This window comes from Columba livia, chromosome 8, assembly GCF_036013475.1.
Source record: "Columba livia isolate bColLiv1 breed racing homer chromosome 8, bColLiv1.pat.W.v2, whole genome shotgun sequence".
NCBI lineage: Eukaryota > Metazoa > Chordata > Aves > Columbiformes > Columbidae > Columba > Columba livia.
The window spans coordinates 530,597-550,000 of NC_088609.1; the positions used below are offsets into that span (position 1 = coordinate 530,597).

The following is a 19,404-nucleotide window of genomic DNA, read 5'->3' on the forward strand; positions in this document are numbered from 1 at the left end:
AGTTAAACCAACATGAACTGTTGTGTGAACATTCTTATTATCTTAAGGGCAGCTTGTTCTACTTTAACATAAACAGAGGAGGAATTAGGTGAAGTTAAAGCAAAGTAAGGCTTGTAAAAAGAATCATTTAAACCTGTACTACTTAATACATGACAAATAAATCATAGTAAATCCCTTGTATTTACAGAACACTTAGTCATATACATGCACCTGGTAGAGGGCAGAGCTTTGGTTTCCCTTACGAGTCTCATCTTCACTGTGTGAGCAAGTAGAACCACTAAAACACGTCTGCTAAAACCAGCCCTGTCGGTTGTACAGTAATAAAGTAGCGCCAGGGACGATAGTGCCCGGTGTGGAACACGCACTGAACCTGCCGCGGGCCCCTCGGTGCTGCCGCGGGCCCCTCGGTGCTGCCGCGGGCCCGCTGGTGCTGCCGCGGGCCCGCCGGTGCTGCCGTGGGCTGCCGCGGGCCCCTCGGTGCTGCCGTGGGCTGCCGCGGGCCCCTCGGTGCTGCCGCGGGCCCCTCGGTGCTGCCGCGGGGCCGCCGGTGCTGCCGTGGGCTGCCGCGGGCCCCTCGGTGCTGCCGCGGGGCCGCCGGTGCTGCCGCGGGCCTCTCGGTGCTGCCGCGGGGCCGTCGATGCTCCCGCCGCCGCAGCGTCATCAGCTTAAAGTCCTCCTCTGAAGTAGCGCTTGTTCAAGTCTACAAGGACTTTGATTTGAGGACCTCTTACACTCTCTATCTATGTAACAGAAATTATTACCTTTCTAATAACATCAATTTTTTAAAAAGCAGTCTGTTTTTGTATTGGTGTTTAGTGTCCTGTCCTTCATTTCTTTCCATGATGACTTCCTTGGTCAGCCGAAAGGAAACCTTTGACTTTGGTTGGTTTCATAGACAAAAACAAGGTGTCCCCAGAGCCGTGGGTGGGGGAGGAGGAGAGGACGGGCCGTTCGCAGCAGCCGTCTGCCCTTGGACTTCTGGTTTGGACCCTGACTGGGAGCCGGTGTCAGTCTGTGGCCGTTGCCCGGCTCCCTGTCCCGTGTGCCGTCTGGAGGAGCCCCTGGCGCCAGGGCCCCCGCCGCTCGCACAGGAGCCGGGGACGCGTGCGGGAGCAGCAGCCCCGCAGACCTGTCAATGGCTTTTTCCCCCCAAGTGTTAATTGTGGTCACAAAAAGTTAAGTGTTTCTGTAAAATTAACATCTCGGTATTATGTGTTTATTTTGCACCGTGTGGCTTCGCTGTCAGGTTTCCTCAGCAGACAAGTCGGAACAAGAATCTCTTTTTCTAACTGCTGTTACAGCAAGTCTCAGCCTGGGATCCCAGAAGATCACACTGTTCATTCTGGTTAGCAGCTAATGGGAAACAATAAAGATTTAGGGTTCAGAATTTAATTGGCACTGATGTTGATGCAGGAGGAACAACCGCACACAGTTTACTCTTGTGAAGCTTTATTGATTCTTTTTTTAAAAAAAAAAGCTGTGATGAAACCATAAAGAGGCGTTTAATTTGCAAGTATTTCTACACAGTTTTTATTCTGAAATGTACTTTTCTATCCTTCTCTATCCCTGCACGGTAAACGTGCCTTAAGATCTTCTGGTTCAGAGACAGACGCTGAAAAACAGAAGTGCGAGGTGGCCATTGCTGCTGTTCAGCTGGTTCATTTGCATGGGGTTGGGGCTTTCTTACAGGCTACATTTACATCTTTCCCAAGGCTGATCTCTGATGTGCATTTGTATTTTTAAGATCATGTAACATTAGTTTATCCTCAAAATCTCCATCCCAGATTCTCATCTTGCAGTGGCCCATTTCCAGGGATCAGATCTGGAATATTGTGCTCGAAGAGGGGGGCATGTGGACAGGAGCCTTCTGTGTTTCTGACACTACCTACGTACCAAAGTCTAGAAATAGGATCTTTTTTGTCAGTAGGGCAAATGGTCTTTTGAATTCAGTGAGTAACTATTTCATCAAGTGTAGATTTCAGCGTCGACAAGGTCACAGATTCGCAGCAAAAGGAACCGCGAGGCCTCTGAACCCTGTCCTGCTCCCGCCGCTTCCTTGCAGCCGTTGTGAAGACTGAGTCCTCAGGCTGTCATCGTGGGCACAGCCACCACAGCCGGCCCTGCCTTCAACAGCTGCCGTGTCAATCTCTGCCTTCTAACCAGTTCTGAAGGTTTTGGAAAGGAGTGCCCCGTTTCCCCTCCGGACTGATGCTTCCGTTTTCTCAATAGCTTTGGCGATAGATTACACACGTTTGCTGGTGTGGAATTGCAGTTTGGAGTGCCCGTTTGTGACACTGTCACCAGCAGCTTTCTGCCATCCCTCCGCCCTCTTGTCCTGCTGCTTTGCGAGAGTTTGTTTTCACAACGCATGCAGGCAAGTCTTTGGGTCTTGTAATCCATCGGCTTTAGCAGTGGCCTCTTACTTCAAGGGAAGAGGACTTCACAGAAAATGTTCCAAATATCCAAGAGGAATGCAAGATGAGAACACTCAGGCAGTCTGAGTGCCTTTGTTTTCACGTTCATATGGAGAGTGTTGATGTTACCGAGCAGGTTTCTCTACTCGAGGAGATCAGTTAATCTGTGTTTCCTACACAGATTATAATCCATGTTTCCTATTTCTCCTGTCTGCACCTTGTGGCTCATTTCTTGCCCAAGCACTGTCTGTGACTGCGTCATGACTGCTATTCGTGTGCATGTCACTCAAAGACACAAGGCTGCAAAATAAATTCACCAAATTGATTGTCAGCAGCCACACCACCCGCATGGTGGGACACAGGGCTTTCCGTCCCTTTCCCGGTGCTCGGGGTAAATGACGGCTCGTTTGGCCGGGCGGGGACACGAGCTCTTTGCAGCATGTTTTCCAGCAGCTGTCGATAGTGAGTATGCAGAAGCCTCCCGTGTCGAGGTGATGATCACACGTTGGAAAGCACCTGGAGAGACGTCACTCCTCTCGTGGAAAGCATCTGGTCTTTCAGAAGGGCCCATTCTCTTCTGGTTCATCTGTGTTCATTTCTGACAACGGGAGACCTCGGAGGATATCCTCAGAACCTTCCAGGTTATGTGTACTCAGGGCTGATCTTTAGTTCCAGAAACAACAAAAAGTGCTAATAAATTTATTCCAGACCCTACATCTCCTTAGTGGGCCTGTTGTATACGTTCTTGATTCGCTGGATGTGCCTCTAATGAATTTTCTTCCAAGCGTTCTCCCATGGACCGTAAGAGCGGTGATGCTGGTGTCACCGCACCGTTGGGAACGCTCGCTCTGTGAGTCAGCGGCCATCCGCACGTCCTTCCTTCGGCTTCCCGCCTCCTTCTTGCTGGGCTGCAGCAGACGCGTCTCCTCCCTCTCTCAGGTATCTCCTTGTTACCCGTGGGGCCTTTGTCATCCCAGCCGTTGGCAGGACCGAGCAGGTTAGTGCTCAGAGCAGAACTTCGCTGTCGCTGGTAAACAATTGTCCTTTCTGGTCAGAGGTTTCCTCTGCCATTGTTGCAGCAAGAGAAAGAAAATACATTGAAGTGTGTGAAGAATAAAGACTTGCTGTAACTTTGTTTGTTATAGCAGAAGAATAAAGAAGACTGCGCAGGAGCAATTTATTACTCCTCTCCTTTTAAGCACTTGAAAGAAAAACAGCTGAAAATATTTCTTTGGGAGATACTGAAATACCTCATTAGATCTTTCTTTTGATTGGCTATTGAGGTGATAATTCTGTAACGGGAATGAAAGTGAGGATACATTTTTGCTTTGATTTATCAAAATGTGTTAATTTGAGCAGAATAGTCTTTTCTGATCTTAAAATTCACTGTCTATGAGTATTTTTTTTTTGTAATACATAGTTTCTAGTTTTGTTTTAGAGAAAAAGTATTTCCGATGAGGCCTCTTAATTCTGTGCAACATTTGAGGAATTTTGGGGGAAGCGAGTAGCTGAGTTTTTAATAACCTGCAATTTAAGTCATTTTTTAATTAAATTGGATAGCGTTCTCTGCTTGTTTGATAGTTATAGGGTTGGATGTTGAGCTGAAGACTGGGAAGTGCAGAGGCAACAGTCTGAGTGATTAGTTAGCCTTTGCTGGGTCTTCGTTCCAGTGGGACGACGGTTCGCACGGCCGAGCAGTGGAAGCGGGCCGAGGGCCTTCGCGCAGGCTCTTTTCCCGCAGCACTCACCACACGTCCTGTGAGCGGTGGGCTCGGCAAAGGCCGGAGTCCGCGGGAGAGCTGGCTCCATGTCGTGTTCTGGTCCAGCACGGGCCAGATTGCCCTTAGCTGTATATTCCAGAGACAGCTTCGTGGTTTCTGGGTTACTCAAGATGGACGATTCTCTAAGGTGGCCACCGCTGCAGGTACAGTGAACGCATTCTCGTCGCGTTGGAGACTCAGTGGTGCGCTGCTCCCGGTAGAACACGGTGATGTGGTTTTCTTTTAACGTTTTGGAGTTTGCAGGGGCGCAGTGATCTTTTCTAGGCACCCCCGTGAGCTCTCCGGCCCGCGAGCCGGTTGGCGCGGCCCGAGCACGGCAGCGCTCGTGGTGGGAGGGTGCGTTCGGCAGAACAGGACTTCTCTTCAGATGCGGAGAAGAGCTCCTCACTGGAGAGCCTTCCCGTCATTTTTACCTCCAAATTGTTCCGTGTACCAGTTTTACACAGTCCACGTGTGGTGTTTTTCCCTTCACCTTGCCGTGTCTGCGCCGGGTAGAACGCGGGCTCAGGCTGCCAGTGTTGCTGTGCGCTTACTGTGCTCGTTTGAACTGTTCCTAACAGTTTTCTGTCACCCGATAACTTCTAACAGAGAGCAGGAGTTTGGAAATAACCCTTTACAGCCCGCATGTAGAGTTTTGGCAACTTGAGCCTTACCAGTTTGCTTTCCTCATGATTTTTCTGTGTTCTACAAATACGTACACCTCACGTGCAGCTACCACTGGTTCAAGTGCTTGTTGGAGAAAGACCTGAAGAAGTAGAAGCCAGAGAGAATGCAGGGTTTGGGCAGGTTGCAGCTGTTCTTTGCAACTCTGTTCTCTTGAGGAAATACGTTGAGACATATTTAAATATGCTAAAAATAGTATTATTCATGAAGCCAGTGTGGCTTCTTTCAGTAAAGATAAAAGTCTGTATAGAAGTTGCACTGTTGCGTGGTTCATTTGTTAACAGAATTTCATCTCGTTACTCACAGTCCTACTGTCTGCAACTTTCTAAAATCCTGATGGTCATTTTTCACCGTATCATGGAAGAGAAAGTCGGGGCGTAGTTGACAAACGTGCAGGTGTTAACGATCATGCTTCTTGTCCCTTATTCAGAAAACTCTTAATACACTTTCACCTGTACGACCACTGCTGCTCAGGTGCAAGCCGTGTCAACAGAGAGAAGCCAAAGAGGCAGAGGTCTTCATCTTTTTAAAGATATTTTTAGTTCTTGCATTAAAAAGACAAAACCAAATCTATTATCTGTTTTTTAATCATCTCATTGTTTTATTGATTTGATTGTTTGTTTATTAGAAAACTGTTTCGTATTGACTTCGAACGCAAACGCAGACCTAGCTCTTACAAGATGTGACAATAAGCTCCTGAAAGCTTTAAAATGGTTTCCAATGCACTCGTGTTTGGACACGAGTCCGTGGAGGCAGAGCTTTCAAACAGTCTGCTTCGCGGTTTTTGTTCCACTTCATACAGAGGGAACTAGATGAAATTTTGTACTTGTTAAATATGTATTAGTGAAAGATTTTCTCTATCTTATTAAGTAAATGAGGGGTTTTTTGGTGGCAGATTCCATGGTCAAAGATGTAAACCAGCAATTTCTTGCTTCTATAGCACAACACAGTTCAGAGCCGAGATTAGAGAAACCCTGTAGAGTGGCTAATACTGGAGGGCATCCCAGCTGGAAAAGTATGTGAGTTTAGGCATGGGAGGAAGGAAGGATCTGCTTTAAATTTAGTGTAGGGTCACTGAGTCTTAATGATAGATTAAACAAGGGAGGTGGAATAATGAATAGGGGTATGCAATGTGTAGCACTAATACCAGAAGTCCATGGTTTTCACTGGTTATTTAATGTCTTTTCCCATATGTTTCTGAATAGAGCAGGTTATGGCAGGGATGAGCTAAGGAATAGCTTTGTTAGTGAATTGTTAAATGGGCTGAATTCTCTTTTAAAAGTATATGTATATAGGAGAGCTGCTTGTTAATAGCATAATTGGGCACCTTATATGCATATACCCTAAATGTAGCAATATTAGTAACTATATTTGTAATTGATATGTGTATGCTGACATTCGTAAAATGCACTGTGCAGATCATCTGCATGATTTTCCTTTCCACTGTGGAACTAACAACCATTCCTTGGTTAACGCAGAAACGATTTTCAGATTGTTCCTGGATGTTGTTGGTGTAAAGAAAAGCCCCAAAGGAAGTGGCAGTTTGGGAGACATGCAAGTGAGACGGAGGAGGCACCGAGAAGGGCTTTTGTTAGCTGAGGGTCGACTAACAGCTCAGTGAACCTTGTTTTATAATTTGACTTGGAGTTGAAATGACTTTAGTAGAATATCTATTCAAACTCAGCTTCATAGAGTAAAGTATTAAATTCACATTTGCGGTGACTGAGACCGATACCACGGTTTCCTTCCGTGTTGAGTTCATACCGAGCTCTCACACGGGAGAGCCGGCCTGACACCAACACCCAGCTGAACCAAGCAAGTCAGCAGCAGGGTCATCGACGGGCTCCTGGGTAGCCCATGCTCTCGGTTGCGCGGTGAAGATCCCAGCGAGCCTTTAGAGAAAATGCACTTTGCGTGCGATCATTTTTCCTTTGGGATACAAGGGTGATTGCAAAGGACACTGGCAGGCGCAGCGCAGGTCGCGCTGGCGGCGTTGCCTTGTTGCTGCAGCACAGTGCTGCTGCCGTCAGGGAACGCACAGGACCTGTCGGGTGCGTGGCTCGTGCTGGTTGTCAGCCGCGGCCCGCTGGCCGGCCTGGCGCCGGGGCTGGGGGGGGCGCCGCGGTCTCGGGGCGTCAGCTGGTGGGGAGACAAAAGGAGAGCACTGCGGGACTGCGGTACGGAATGTGCTGCACAGCTCCCGGCACGACTGTGGTGCTGCGCCTCACGACATCGGTGGACTGAGCTACTCTTTCATGTAACAGCTGAACTCACGAATGTTTTCTAATTATTGGCCATTTGCAAAAATTCAAATAAATTTGGCATTGTCTCTAGCAGTAATAAAGTATGCTCCTCATAAAAGAGCATTCTAGCAATTGTCTAGAGACAAGTAAAGAACATATGGCAAAATACTTGCCTCCAGAGTCTGTCCCACTATTTTTAAAGAGGTCTTAAAATGTTAATTTTTAATGGAAATAAGGTGTGGCAATTTCTCACCATTTTAGGACATAGAAGCAACTGGAATTGGGACAGTAGAATTAAAAGTGTTTCAGTTATTGTCCTGTTTTTTTACAGCAAAGAACTGTCCTCCTTGGGGGAACACTACTGGAAACTGTATTTACCCCCATATTGCGACTGAGTGCTTTGCCAAGAGAGGAGCTCTCTGGATAGTGATCCAGTAATAGATGACTTAGTAGCAGTTGCCTGTTCTCTTTCACATGCGGGTGAAGGTCAGTTGGAATTTCCACAGAGCAGTGCTTTTGCATCCAGGTTACTCAGGAGTATGCTTTTCTCAGGTGATCGCTCTGCTGAATGGAAAGCAAACTCGAACTTCAGGGCGTACCTTTCCTGTGTCAGTGCACCGGTGGAGAGCAACCCAACACAAAACTTCCCAGCGTTATCGTGGGGTTTATTTTGGTGGTAGGAGGCTTCAAGGCGTTTTCCAGTAAACATGTAAAATTGTTTTGTCGGTAAGCCTTTGTTGTTCGGGCTCGCGTAACCCTGCCCACGTCTCCCCTTCAATCCCACGTCCCAGCCAGCTCCCCCCCGTTCCTCCAAACCGCCTTCGACCTCGGGCTTGTGTGCTGCTAAAATGATTTTTAAACACTCACGTCTCTTACCTCAGTTTCTTAAGAACGTGTTTTCCCTTCTTCTTCTATAGGAATTTGTTTCTTCTTTTAACCTTCTATTAAAATATTCAAAGGGTCCTGCGGTTTTAAGTTCAGAGGGGATTATCACAATTAGGTCTCCTAGGCACTACAAGCAGTGAAGAAGAATAATTACATAGGCTGAACCTTTGCCCAGCACGGGCCATATAGCAGCAATCCGTAACCTCTGCGTTAGGCTGCGTTTAGCGATAAAGCTTGTCTAGAGGCGTAGCTGATTTTAGGTGTTCTAAAGATGGAGATCAATAAAGAGGTTTCTTGTTCCACAGAACCACAGTGTGCAGGTGTGTTGGCAGAAAACTGAGGCACTGAGGAGTAAACCAACATTTTGAAGGCAGTGAAACAGTTGTATGTAGAATCTGAATATAACAAATAATATGATATAATATAGTGAATGTAGTTCACCATTGCCTCTTGCTGCAGCCCGGGAAAAGGCCACATCCAAAGCAGCGCCAGAAAGGAGCGTCGGGTACCCCAAAGAGAGCCCAGACTGATCCCAGACCCCAGTTTGTCTGGGCGGGAGGCTGAGATCAGGAATGTATCTTGCTGAATCTTCGAGGCAATATCTCATGCCTGGAACATCCGTATTTTCAAATTATATCGTAGGTATAGATATATATTGCCTGGGGCAATCAGAAATTCACATGTTGGAAGATTCAGTAAAGTTTAGTTGAAGCCTTCGTTTTATTTTCTGTTTCAAAATTTGCAGGTTTTAACCACAAGGATCTCCTGGTATTATCTAGCGGTGCATTTAATTGTAGGTTGTGGTGTTAAGACACCAACTGGCATAGATGCGTTAAAACAGTTCAGATGACCTCCAAAAGGGTTGGTGTAAGTGAGGTTAAAGTACGAGCTCCAACGTATGAAACAGAGGATAATGAAGTGTTAAGTAACGTGTAATCCATGCAAGTCATTGACTCTCAATGTTATTTCTAATGCTGAAAGGGAACTGCTGAATGCTTCTTTACAAGCATTTACAAAATGTAATGAATTTTAACTGTCAATACATGTAATGAATTTTAAGGTCATCTGGTGATTCCTACACTGGACAGGCTTCTGAAAGCAGCTTCTGGTCAGGAGAAATTCCCACACAATTTGAATACGGCTGGTCAGTGAGCGCTCGAAGCGTGTCCGAGGTGTCGTCCTGCCGCCGGAGCAGCGCATGCGGCACAGCCGGCCGGCTCACGGCCAACCGTTCCATTTGGGCGTTCAGGACAGTCAAAGTTTGCCAGTAGTATTTCACATAAGCAGATAGGACTGTCTGTAGCGCTCGAGAATTCACGTCAGTAAAAGGGAATTTGGATGTATGGACTTGCTCTGATGGCCATAAATCTGGGGAATGGGGCTGTAAGTGCATAGCTGGGGAGTAAAGACTCCACATGCCTTTCTGGAAGAGGTACTGGTGAGTCCATCCTCATAGCTGGTGTCTTGTTTTCCTAAATGGGATTATTTTTACTGAAATGTTACGGTGATCATCTCTCTGCTAAGTTTGTCTGTTTACACACTTTTTAGTCCTGAAAATTTTCGTCCGTCCCCCATTTAAAAATATATAATAGCAAAATAATAAAACAACTTTGCATTGACTTATTCAGCCACTTAATCTTTCTCAGTAGTGACCCGTCTGTCCTTGCCTTGTCTCTCAAACTGGAAATAGTGTGGATTATTTCTGTGAGAATGTTCATTTGATCCCTAGATAGATGGAGCTCTACTCCACCCTTCCAAGGACGAGAGGCAAAATTCACGCACTTCAGTCTCTTTTCTAGATATTGGAATTAAAGAATTGGATAAATGAAAAAATGTAGTTTCTGGTGAGCCTTCTTGAAGAGTTTCAGTGGTATGAAATTCTTAAGAGCAGATATTCTTATTTAAAAATGGCCCGATTCTGCCATCTGAACTCAGTAATGGGAAGCATTCCATAATTCACACTGCAGCCAGCTGCTAGAGGGCGAGCACAATTATCATTTGGTGTCTCTAGAATGACATTGTTGTCTCTAAAGTAAAGCCTGCACTAAAATTAAAATCTGCTGACTTGAATAACCTTCGCTCCTTGTGTTTTACTATAGTTGTGTTGCACATTGGAGATACAAGAAGGCAAACAAGGTTGTGAGTGGGGCAGGCTCGGGCCATTCCGCTCGATGCATCTTGCGTGAGGTGAGGCGAGAGCCCTGGCCCGGGCGCTGCCGCTGGCTCGGGCGCGCGTCGCCCGCGGGTGAGCGGGCCGGCTGCTGGCCGGCAGGTGCGGCACATGTGGCTGCTTAAAGTTACGAAATCCAGTTTCTCGTTGACTGCTGAGAGCCTTTTCCCGATAAAATGTAAAGTAGCTTTTCTCTGCTGTGGGAACATTGTAAATATGGCTCTCTTGGTTTGGGTTTTAATCTTCTTCCGTGACTCTTTCCGTTCCTGTCCTGTGTTGTTACTGTTACCGGGGGCCAAATCCATTGCAGCAGGTTATGGCAGACGGGCTGAGTCAGGAACTCTTTCTCTCTAGTTTTAATAGTTCTTGTTAGTCCATAGTTAACTGAAATTACTCCTTTATCTGACCCATCTTTTTGTTCATAACTGTTGCTAACATCATTATCCTTCCAAATTTACCACTATATCACCTTTGACACTTCTATATGCTTAGAAATCGGGCAGGTTGTGTCCCTGCTTCCCGACACTCCTTGTTGGAGGAGATTGCCTGGCAGAGGTGCCAGAGCCTTCCCTCCGTCCCCTGGAGGACTGTCGCTCCCTCCGTCCCCTGGAGGACTGTCGCTCCCTCCGTCCCCTGGAGGACTGTCGCTCCCTCCGTCCCCTGGAGGACTGTCACTCCCTCCGTCCCCTGGAGGACTGTCACTCCCTCCGTCCCCTGGAGGACTGTCACTCCCTCCGTCCCCTGGAGGACTGTCACTCCCTCCATCCCCTGGAGGACTGTCACTCCCTCCATCCCCTGGAGGACTGTCGCTCCCTCCGTCCCCTGGAGGACTGTCGCTCCCTCCGTCCCCTGGAGGACTGTTGCTTGCGCTGGGTCTGCCTCCTTTCTTTCCATCTTTCTCACCACACGCCTTTGCTTGCCTCGCACGTCTTTCTGGCACCGCTCACCCGTATCGTCCTCGTCCCTGCCATCTTTGGGTGCTTCTCTTGGCGTCTTCTCCGTGGCAGTGTCGAAGTCCTGGCTTTGCCGTGGGTGCCCCGCAGCCTCGCGGTCCGTCTAGCTCGGCTCCCGGCCGCAGCCCACACTCCTCACGGCGCGCTGACTGTAGTGCTGCCTTTGTCCGCACCTCACGTGCTTGGTTTTGCACTGTCTTTCACGCTGCCCGTGTGCCTGGAACAGTCTTTAGCATCCCAGCCGATTTACAGCTTTGCATAAATTATATTTGATAATAAGATTAACAAAAGTTCATTATCTACATTATTTCAATTAACTTCGTACCTGCATAAGCGGAAAACAGCCCGAGGGAAAGCACTGTTAAAAGTTGGTTGTGATTTGCTGTGATTCAAAGATACAGATGCAGGCTCGACGGTTCTTTGATGATTCAGCGTAAGATTAATTTTTTAGCAGTTTGGGGGTGTTGGTTTTGGTGGGGTTTTGGACACTAGATTGCGGGTTTTTCTAGTTTAGAGATAAGTAGCTGCTCATTCCCGCTGAGCGAAACCGCCAGGACATCATGGTGACATTACCGGGTGTAGACTTCCTGCCCTGGGGTACCCGTTACTTCATTTTATCTTTACTAATATGGATGTGGAAGGCCTTTGAACGTTGGGTTAACTACATATCTACAAACAAAGTGCATCGTTTGTGTATAACCTTCCTTCTAAAGCAACATACTCATCTCCTTAAAAAAACAGACCATTGAAACCAAACCCACAAACAGTGCCAGGAAAGAAGCCAAGGCTCTGCCTGCGTGCTGGAGGTTTTCTCAGTGTGCTGGCTACTTGGACATACAGTTGTCTTAGAGTATCAGACGTTGTTTGGTGTTTTAACTCCCTTCTAGCACCAGCGAAAAGGAGCTGAGGGTAAGAGTTCACGTGTAGAGCTGCGAGGCAGGGCGTTCGGCGCGGGTTAGACATAACTTTTCCAGTGAGATTGCATCTGAAATACACGGGGTATTTTTTTGTTGTTGTTTAAAGGGCGGTATTGATACTGTTCACAGCCAAGTCGTGGAATCAAACAGAAATGCCTTTAATTAGTTTTTAAATGATCTTGTATGTTCTGGAGATGACGATCCCAGGGGCGGCTGCCACGATAACGTGCCAGTCACCACGGCATCTGGGCAGCGTGAGCAGGAATTCCGGGCTGCACAAAGGCAGCAGCACCAATTAGTATTGCAAACTGATCAAAGGCGCGGACAAAAGCTTGCCAGTAAGCGTAGCGCAGCGGATGGCTCGAGAAGGTGGAGTTTGCTTCCAGTCCTCCTGTCAATATAATGTGAATTTATAAATCAAGCCTCACCACAGACTTTATCCACTTGACTAAGCTAAATTGGGTCAGTTGGAGAAAGAGTACGGCTGGGGATTTACTGCACTGGCCTAGAGAAGCAGCAGTTCATGGGTCTGCTTTATGTGAATCTCTAGAATTTTGTCGTCCCTACAGGATTTTTAACTTTAAACTGCGATTAAGTCAGTTAATGAAGAAAAGGGGTTTTCTGTGCTCAACTGGTGAATATTCCCAGTCTCTAAAACATTTTGCAGTCTGCTTTTGTGATTGTAATTGTCAAACAAAGCTAAATCGTTATTTAAAAGCAAGATTGCTTTATGTTAAACGGTGGATGGTGGCTTGTGTGTGAGAGGGGACTGCTTTGGCGTGAGGTTGTGTAACCCCCCAGCACTGAGTCTCTGACGGTGCCCGGCCCCGCCGGCCCCGCTGGAGCAGCCAGTTTGTTCTGCGGCGAGCTGCTCAACAGATGTCATTCCGGTAGAATAACGCAGCGGAACACTTGTGCGTTGGCTGAAATTACTTCAACTTTGATCACTTTTGTCCAGCACATCAGTCTGGCGTTGTGCTTTATACCAACATAACACTTTACCCGAGCAAGCCTTTCAAGCTTAGAATAGCAGAGGAATGTTATTGAATTCAGAGCAGTTACAGATGAGTTAATGAAAGAAGGGAAATAGTGTTTTTTTCATAATGCCTCTCTGTTGTGCTTTGGAATTAAAAGGGAATTTGAGGAATGTGACTTCTGAGTTATTTATTTTTACTTCTGAAGACTTTCTGAAAACAGCAGAATGTGCTTCTATTGACCCCACCTTTCTGTAAAAGAGTTGTTTTTTTGAAATAGCGCGTTTTAGAGTTGTCTGTTGTGAAAGTAAGGGTCATGGGGGTTTCTGCCGTGTGACTGGAGGGCAGTTATCTCGCAGGGACGGTCTCTCCCGAGCACGGAATGCAGGAGAGCGGCGAGGACCGTGTTCTCGTGCTGGCGGGTGGCTGGCGGTACGTTTAGCCGGCTGTTGTGGGTCAGCGTGCAGCGGTGGCAGCTGTACCGGCACCGCGGGGCACGCGCGTCCTTACCCGTGTCAACCTGCCCGAACCCTGTGCGGTTGGATGGAAGGAGTCAGTGCAGCTCTTCTCTCTGGAGATGGTCCTGAGACCAAGACTTGTGGTGCTGTTTCATTGTGCAAACACATTTTTAGATAGATATCTATTGCAGATATTGCAAATGTCTTCTATACTAAAAATAAATGCCAAATTTTGAGGGAACATGTGCACATTCCATATGTTTATATTGCCATATTACCTTACCATGTATTCCAAACTGAACCGTGCTTCTGAAGTGAAGCTGTGGCAAGTATTGATAAAGAATTCGGGTCAAAGTTTATGTTTCATTCAGATTTTTTTCTTACTGGTTTCTCTGTTCAGCTGAAGGTGTAAACTGAGTGTAAGCACTGCAGACCCCCAGCGAGGTGCCAGTTCAAAGACCTTTTCTGCTGACAACTGCATGTATGTTTTGTCAGTTCACGGAATTTCTAGTAATACTCATAGCAGCACTTAGAATACAATTAATTGTTTCTTCCCAGCTGACAAGTGAATAAATGAGAAGCTAAAGATGACATCCCAGGGCAGGTGTTTGGACTGGTCTTGGCGTTTGCTTTGGGTCAGACGTTGCTCATCTGCCATGGTATCGCTTGGCTGGCGCGTCAGACACTGGCGTCTGCTGGCGCGGGGCCGGCAGCCCTGCCGGAGCTGGGGTCGGGACGCAGCGCGCGCCCTGTCAGCGTCAGCTGAAACAGTGGGAAAATACACCCGTTTCATCTGTTTAAGAATGTTTCTCTGGACGCACTGGAGGTGGTTGGGATCTGTACTTGGAAACTAAAACAGACCCGGGAAGATGTGGGAGGACCTTGTATCCCCATGTAGCAGTTTCAGGAGGTCAACCCAACAGCCACCGTTGCTGTGTGTAAGCGTTCTAGCGTTCCCAGTTCTGGGCAGCTCTTTCACGTGCCGCTTGCTGGGCACCCTTCGCATTCAGGTATCAAATATACTCAGAGCTTGAGATATCACCCTCCATCCCAAGTATGACAGTGCATCTTTGTGTGATTTACGTAATTGCCTATCACAAAACCTCTGAGAAAACATGCCAGCTTTTAAATCTCCGTTAACATGTTTGTGTAAGAGTTGGGACTCTTGTGTTTCGGAGTGTTCTTCCCGTATGTGAAATTTCCCCCTCCCTGTTCTTTCCCTTTCCCTTCCTCCTGCCGGGGAATTGTAGTCACTCGTACGTTAGCAGCGTGAGAAGAGTTGATGTAAGAATTAGTTTATTTGCATTTTGCTAATAAAGATTTGAAATGGTATCTTAATTTGAAATGTGCTTATTAATTAATATTTTACTGTTTAATACACTCACTTTTATTTCTGTTTGGATCCCATGTCAGAAACTTATGTAAAACTAGTTGTATTTATTATTGCATTAGATGTACCGTGAACCTAAAATGTTCAGGTGAAACAGAACACATGAACTGGGAAGACCTGAAGCAGTGTTTGTTATCTCCTTCTGCTTCCCTTCAGGTTGTTCATTACTTTTTAACACTTTCCACTGGGAAAAACTGTATTATGCATTGTTTTACACATTTATATAATGAATCATTATGAATTATAATTTATGTGGTGTTTTCTCTTTAACGTAGTTTGTTCAATTGCTCTGGGCAGTGCTGTGTGTAAACCACTGGAGCTGACCTGAATCTTTGAGTGCTGGAGGAACCTGTGTAACAATGATTGAGATTAAAACAATGGAATGTGCCTGTGTTGCTTTTGTTAGAGCGAGTTCTGACTTTCCTGCGTTTTGGCTTGGTTTGGCAGGTGAAGCGGAACGTGTACGACCTCACCAGCATCCCCGTCCGGCACCAGCTGTGGGAGGGCTGGCCGCCGTCCGCCGCAGACGACTCGGTGAGTGGCTTCCGTGCTCCTTCCGATGCCTCCTGCGCGGAGCTCATTTTGCTTGGATTTTTGATTGGAATCACACAGTAGCTTTTACTGCCTCGTGTATGGTAACTTAATATTGCGCATTATCCAGAGCGGTATCGTGTAAGATACGAATAGGGAAATACGGGATTGCTGAAGCACGTGGGCATTATTCCTGTCTGTCAAATTCAGTGCTTGTTCTAGACAAGGAGGCGTGTTCCCAGTCTGAAGCAAAACAGAACGTTTTGGAAGTTGAAGTGTATTGCAGCGGTTGAACTTCAGGAAGAAAGCCCCGTTTTTCACATGCATTCCGGGCGCACGGCTAGATAATGAAGGCATTATGAAGGCTGTGTCTGGCCTAAGCAGGAGGTGTTCCTGTTGGAGTCAGTGGAGAGCTTCACCTTTTTTCAAAGTGTCTGTGCTGGTTCCTGCTGGACCAGCAAGAACTTCTGGACAGTTGCAATTTTACATTTTGAAGCAGTGAACAATATGTACACAGTACAAAGCACATTGGGTTTGCAAACTATGTTGCAAGTTTTAGAATTACCATTATTTAGAAATGGAGAGAAATCATAGTCGAGATCAATGCAAACCCTTGCTGACAGAATTCCCTACAAATTCCTGAAATTGTGGGACTTAACTGCAGAATCCTGTTAAATATTAGACTTGCTTTTTGGCCTGGCTGTCCCTGCCGTGCGTTTTACAGCATGTCTTTCCGTTTTGCTCAGATACTTACATTGTGCGGGTATGTTCCCAATGCCAGCTGGAGACCTCTGCCTTTATTGGGAAAAAGAGGGTTAGTTATGTAGTTATGTTGCATGTGGATTTTGTGCCAGAAAAACAATGCAGGAGGATTAGGTGCTGCTGTTTTCATAAAGCCGAGCCAGGGCAGAACCTGGGTATTCCGCAAAGGGCGGACGAGCGGGGCCGTGCTTTCCCGGCGCGTGGGCGCTAGCTGCCGTGCGTGCCTTCCCGTCCATTCCTGCCCTTCCCGTGAAGGGAGAGCTGCCGCTCGTGTGACAAGACGGCTGGGGGGGTTTTCCTCTGGGCAAAGGATTTGTGCCAGTCAAAAACAAAGGCAAAGGCTCCATGAATGTCTAATCCGTGTAAAAGATGGCTGTGGTAGTGTTTGCAGAAACAGTGGTCAACTTGGAGAGGGGCGGGTAAATCTATGTGCATGTATGCAGGAGCGTATCTGAGCCGATGGGCGTAAGATCTGAAACAACAGCGCGGTGTCGTGTGGTAATTACCGCCTTTGAAACCTGGATCCATTTTGGCATTTTATTAGTTTACATTAGGCCAAAAAAGAATTGGGAACTCAACACTTGTAATCCGTTTTCCCACAGCTGTTAGGTGTTCCCATGTTTCCCCCCCTGTCTTTTGAATAGGACACCTCACAGATATAGAACTCATGAATGTGTTTTAGGTCTGCTTTCAGTGGCGTTGTTGCGGTGGCTTTGCCGGTGCAGTGTGGTGCGGGTGTGGTGCGGGTGCGGTGCGGTGCGGGTGCGGTGTGGTGCGGTGTGGTGCGGTGCGGTGCGGGTGCCGCGCCCGGCCGCTGCAGCTGGGCTCCTCAGCTGTGCAAACACGGCAGCGTGTCACCGACAGAACAGCGTTCATCGCTGTCTGCAATTAGAGCCGCAGCTTACTGTTCATGAAGGTTTAATGTGAGCAGTGACGAGCTCTGGCTCTCTGTGCTGAACGCCCCTTTCCTTTACAGATTAGAAATATTCGGTAATGATTACTATAGTAATTAGTTGTGATGTCTTCTGTGGCAAATTTTAAAAATCACTTTTTCCATCATGCGTTTTTAATTTGGTGTATCGTACAGTACTTCATTGCAATCAAAGAGTTAAAGAGAGACTTGATTAAAACACTTTTCCATTTACATGTTATGCAGCATAAGAAATACTTTGTAATACCACGGGAGGTTTTCGGTGCGGTTCTCGTTAACCTTTGGCTCAGCAAACAGGACAACTAAATAGAGCCGGCATAATTGGATTCCTGTAGCATCTCGAGTCTCTCGTGAACCTGACCGACTGCAGTCTTTGACGTTATCTGCAAATTCAGCGGAGTCAACAGTCGTTTAGAACATTGTTGCTTCCTCTCCCGTCAGAGTTAAGAGACGTTCTCTGCTGTGCTGCCTGATGAAATACGGGATACTGTGTGAGCTGTGAACAGCCCTGTGCGCGCTGTCGCCGGCGATGGCAGCAGAGCCCGCGCCCGCAGGGCTGCCGCGGCGCCGCGGGAGCGAGGCACGCGCGGGCCCTGGAAGCCTTGCTTTGCCATCCAGAAAGGACAGATTTTTAGCTTTTTATTGTGCCTGAATAGTTCTAACGCCACAAGTGTTGTCTGTTCTGCTTGGTAAAGTTCAAACAAAGTAAATGTATGAGTTCTAAAGCATTATTTTTTAAACAAGTTTACATAAATAAAACATTATAAAGGCTTAATCATTCTGTTTGAGGGTATATATCATCAACTGACATGATGAACTCTTGAAAATTGTTTAATTGGTTCACAGTTCTCAATTTTTCTTTTCAATTTTGGAGCAGCATTAACATGACTGAGCTTGTACAATGAGAACCAAGCCAGACCAATACACTGAAATGCGTTCCATTTCTCTTTGCGGTGTGGGCTGAACTTCCAAACTCCCGCTGTTGATCGGCGCAGTTGCCGAGTGGGGTGAGCAACCTTCACGTGCGTGTGCTTTAAAAACCCGGGCTCAGGAGTGGGTGCTGTTTCAGTTACAGTTTTTACAGAAGTGCAGATGGCTTTTTGGATATTAACTGTACACGGGTATGTTTGAGGTAAAATGTTTTTCTCCCGTGGGTCACCATTTTTTTGGTTTATTTCATTACTTTGTCTCCAATTTTTCTGTTGATTTTTGGTACATAGAACAGCAACCCCCAGTATGAGGAGAAGCAGAGAGGTTGCTCTTTGTGCTGCTTTTGTTCTCGGTATTTCAGCTAAATCTTTTTTTTCTTAATTGGCTCGTTGTTTTAAATCATTTCAGCGTAGCGACGGGAAATGCCCACTGCTTCGTAAGTAACGACAGCGAGCTTGTCCAAATGGAGTATGTCTGTGCGTGAAAAAGATGTGAAGGTCCAGGGTGAGGTTCGAGGGGGACGGACCCAGCCGGAGGGTGCTCGGGTTGCAGCCGCGCCCGGGCAGGCAGCGCCCTGTGCCCTCCCTTCAGGGCGGTCAGCTGCCCTCGGCCTTGTGCGGTGATACCCGGGCGCTGGGCAGAAGGGCGCGGTGCTGCCGAGCCGTTTGCTGCGCCGCTCAGCATCGCCTCCAGCTGTGACACGGCTGGAGCCACCGGCGTGCTGAGGTTCCCCCGCGAACACGACGCCTTCGGTTCGGCGGCGGCTGCAGCAGACGTGGCGGACGTTCCGGAGCTGGATTTAATGAAGACTCCTAGGCTATAATCAAAATTCTCAAACGCTCACTTATGATCCAATTAGCACTGCTGTTATTTTTAGCTATTTCATTGCTAAGTACTAAGCACAGGCTGCCTGCGCAGATAGAAATGATAAATGCCAATAAATAGTGTTCTGGTACAGAGTCAAACCAGCTATGACACTTTTTGGCCGATCTCCAGGTTTTTGAAGAGGTTGAGTATTAAGCATCTGAGTAATTAGCGTTTGGGAGTATATATTTCTTTCCTTTTCCGGGTCTTACAGTTCTGAACAGAGAGTTCATTACCGCATGCTGTCGTTGTGATATGAAACCAAGAGGTGAGGTTGACATGCACTGGCTGTTAATTGTGATGGATAACGTGTCTGCCTTCACTGGATCGTTTGGAACTTTCCCTCTGGAATTGATATGACTAAAGAGTGAATTGTCCTGACAGAGAAAGAGCCTTTTAATCAGAAGCATGAAGTTGACTGTATTTAAATACATCCATAATTGGAAAATACTCAGCTGCTTTTTCTGTGTAAGAATATCAGATTATCATTTGGCTTGTCTGTGACGTTGAGTACTTGGTGTGTTGGTTTCCTCTGTGG

General features: G+C 47.0%; 1 protein-coding gene across 6 annotated transcripts in view; it reads left to right on the forward strand.

The window, feature by feature from the left end:
- Positions 1-19,404, forward strand: part of FAF1 (Fas associated factor 1) — a 152,884-nt gene that overhangs the window by 60,982 nt on the left and 72,498 nt on the right. For 4 of the 6 annotated variants that reach the window (XM_065071396.1, XM_065071392.1, XM_065071390.1 and 1 more), the window contains exon 8: positions 15,296-15,382. The exons of the other annotated variants lie outside the window; for them this stretch is intronic. In XM_065071396.1, coding sequence (XP_064927468.1) covers positions 15,296-15,382 — 87 coding nt within the window. The remainder of the gene's footprint in view (positions 1-15,295; positions 15,383-19,404) is intronic. 6 annotated transcript variants of the gene reach the window in all.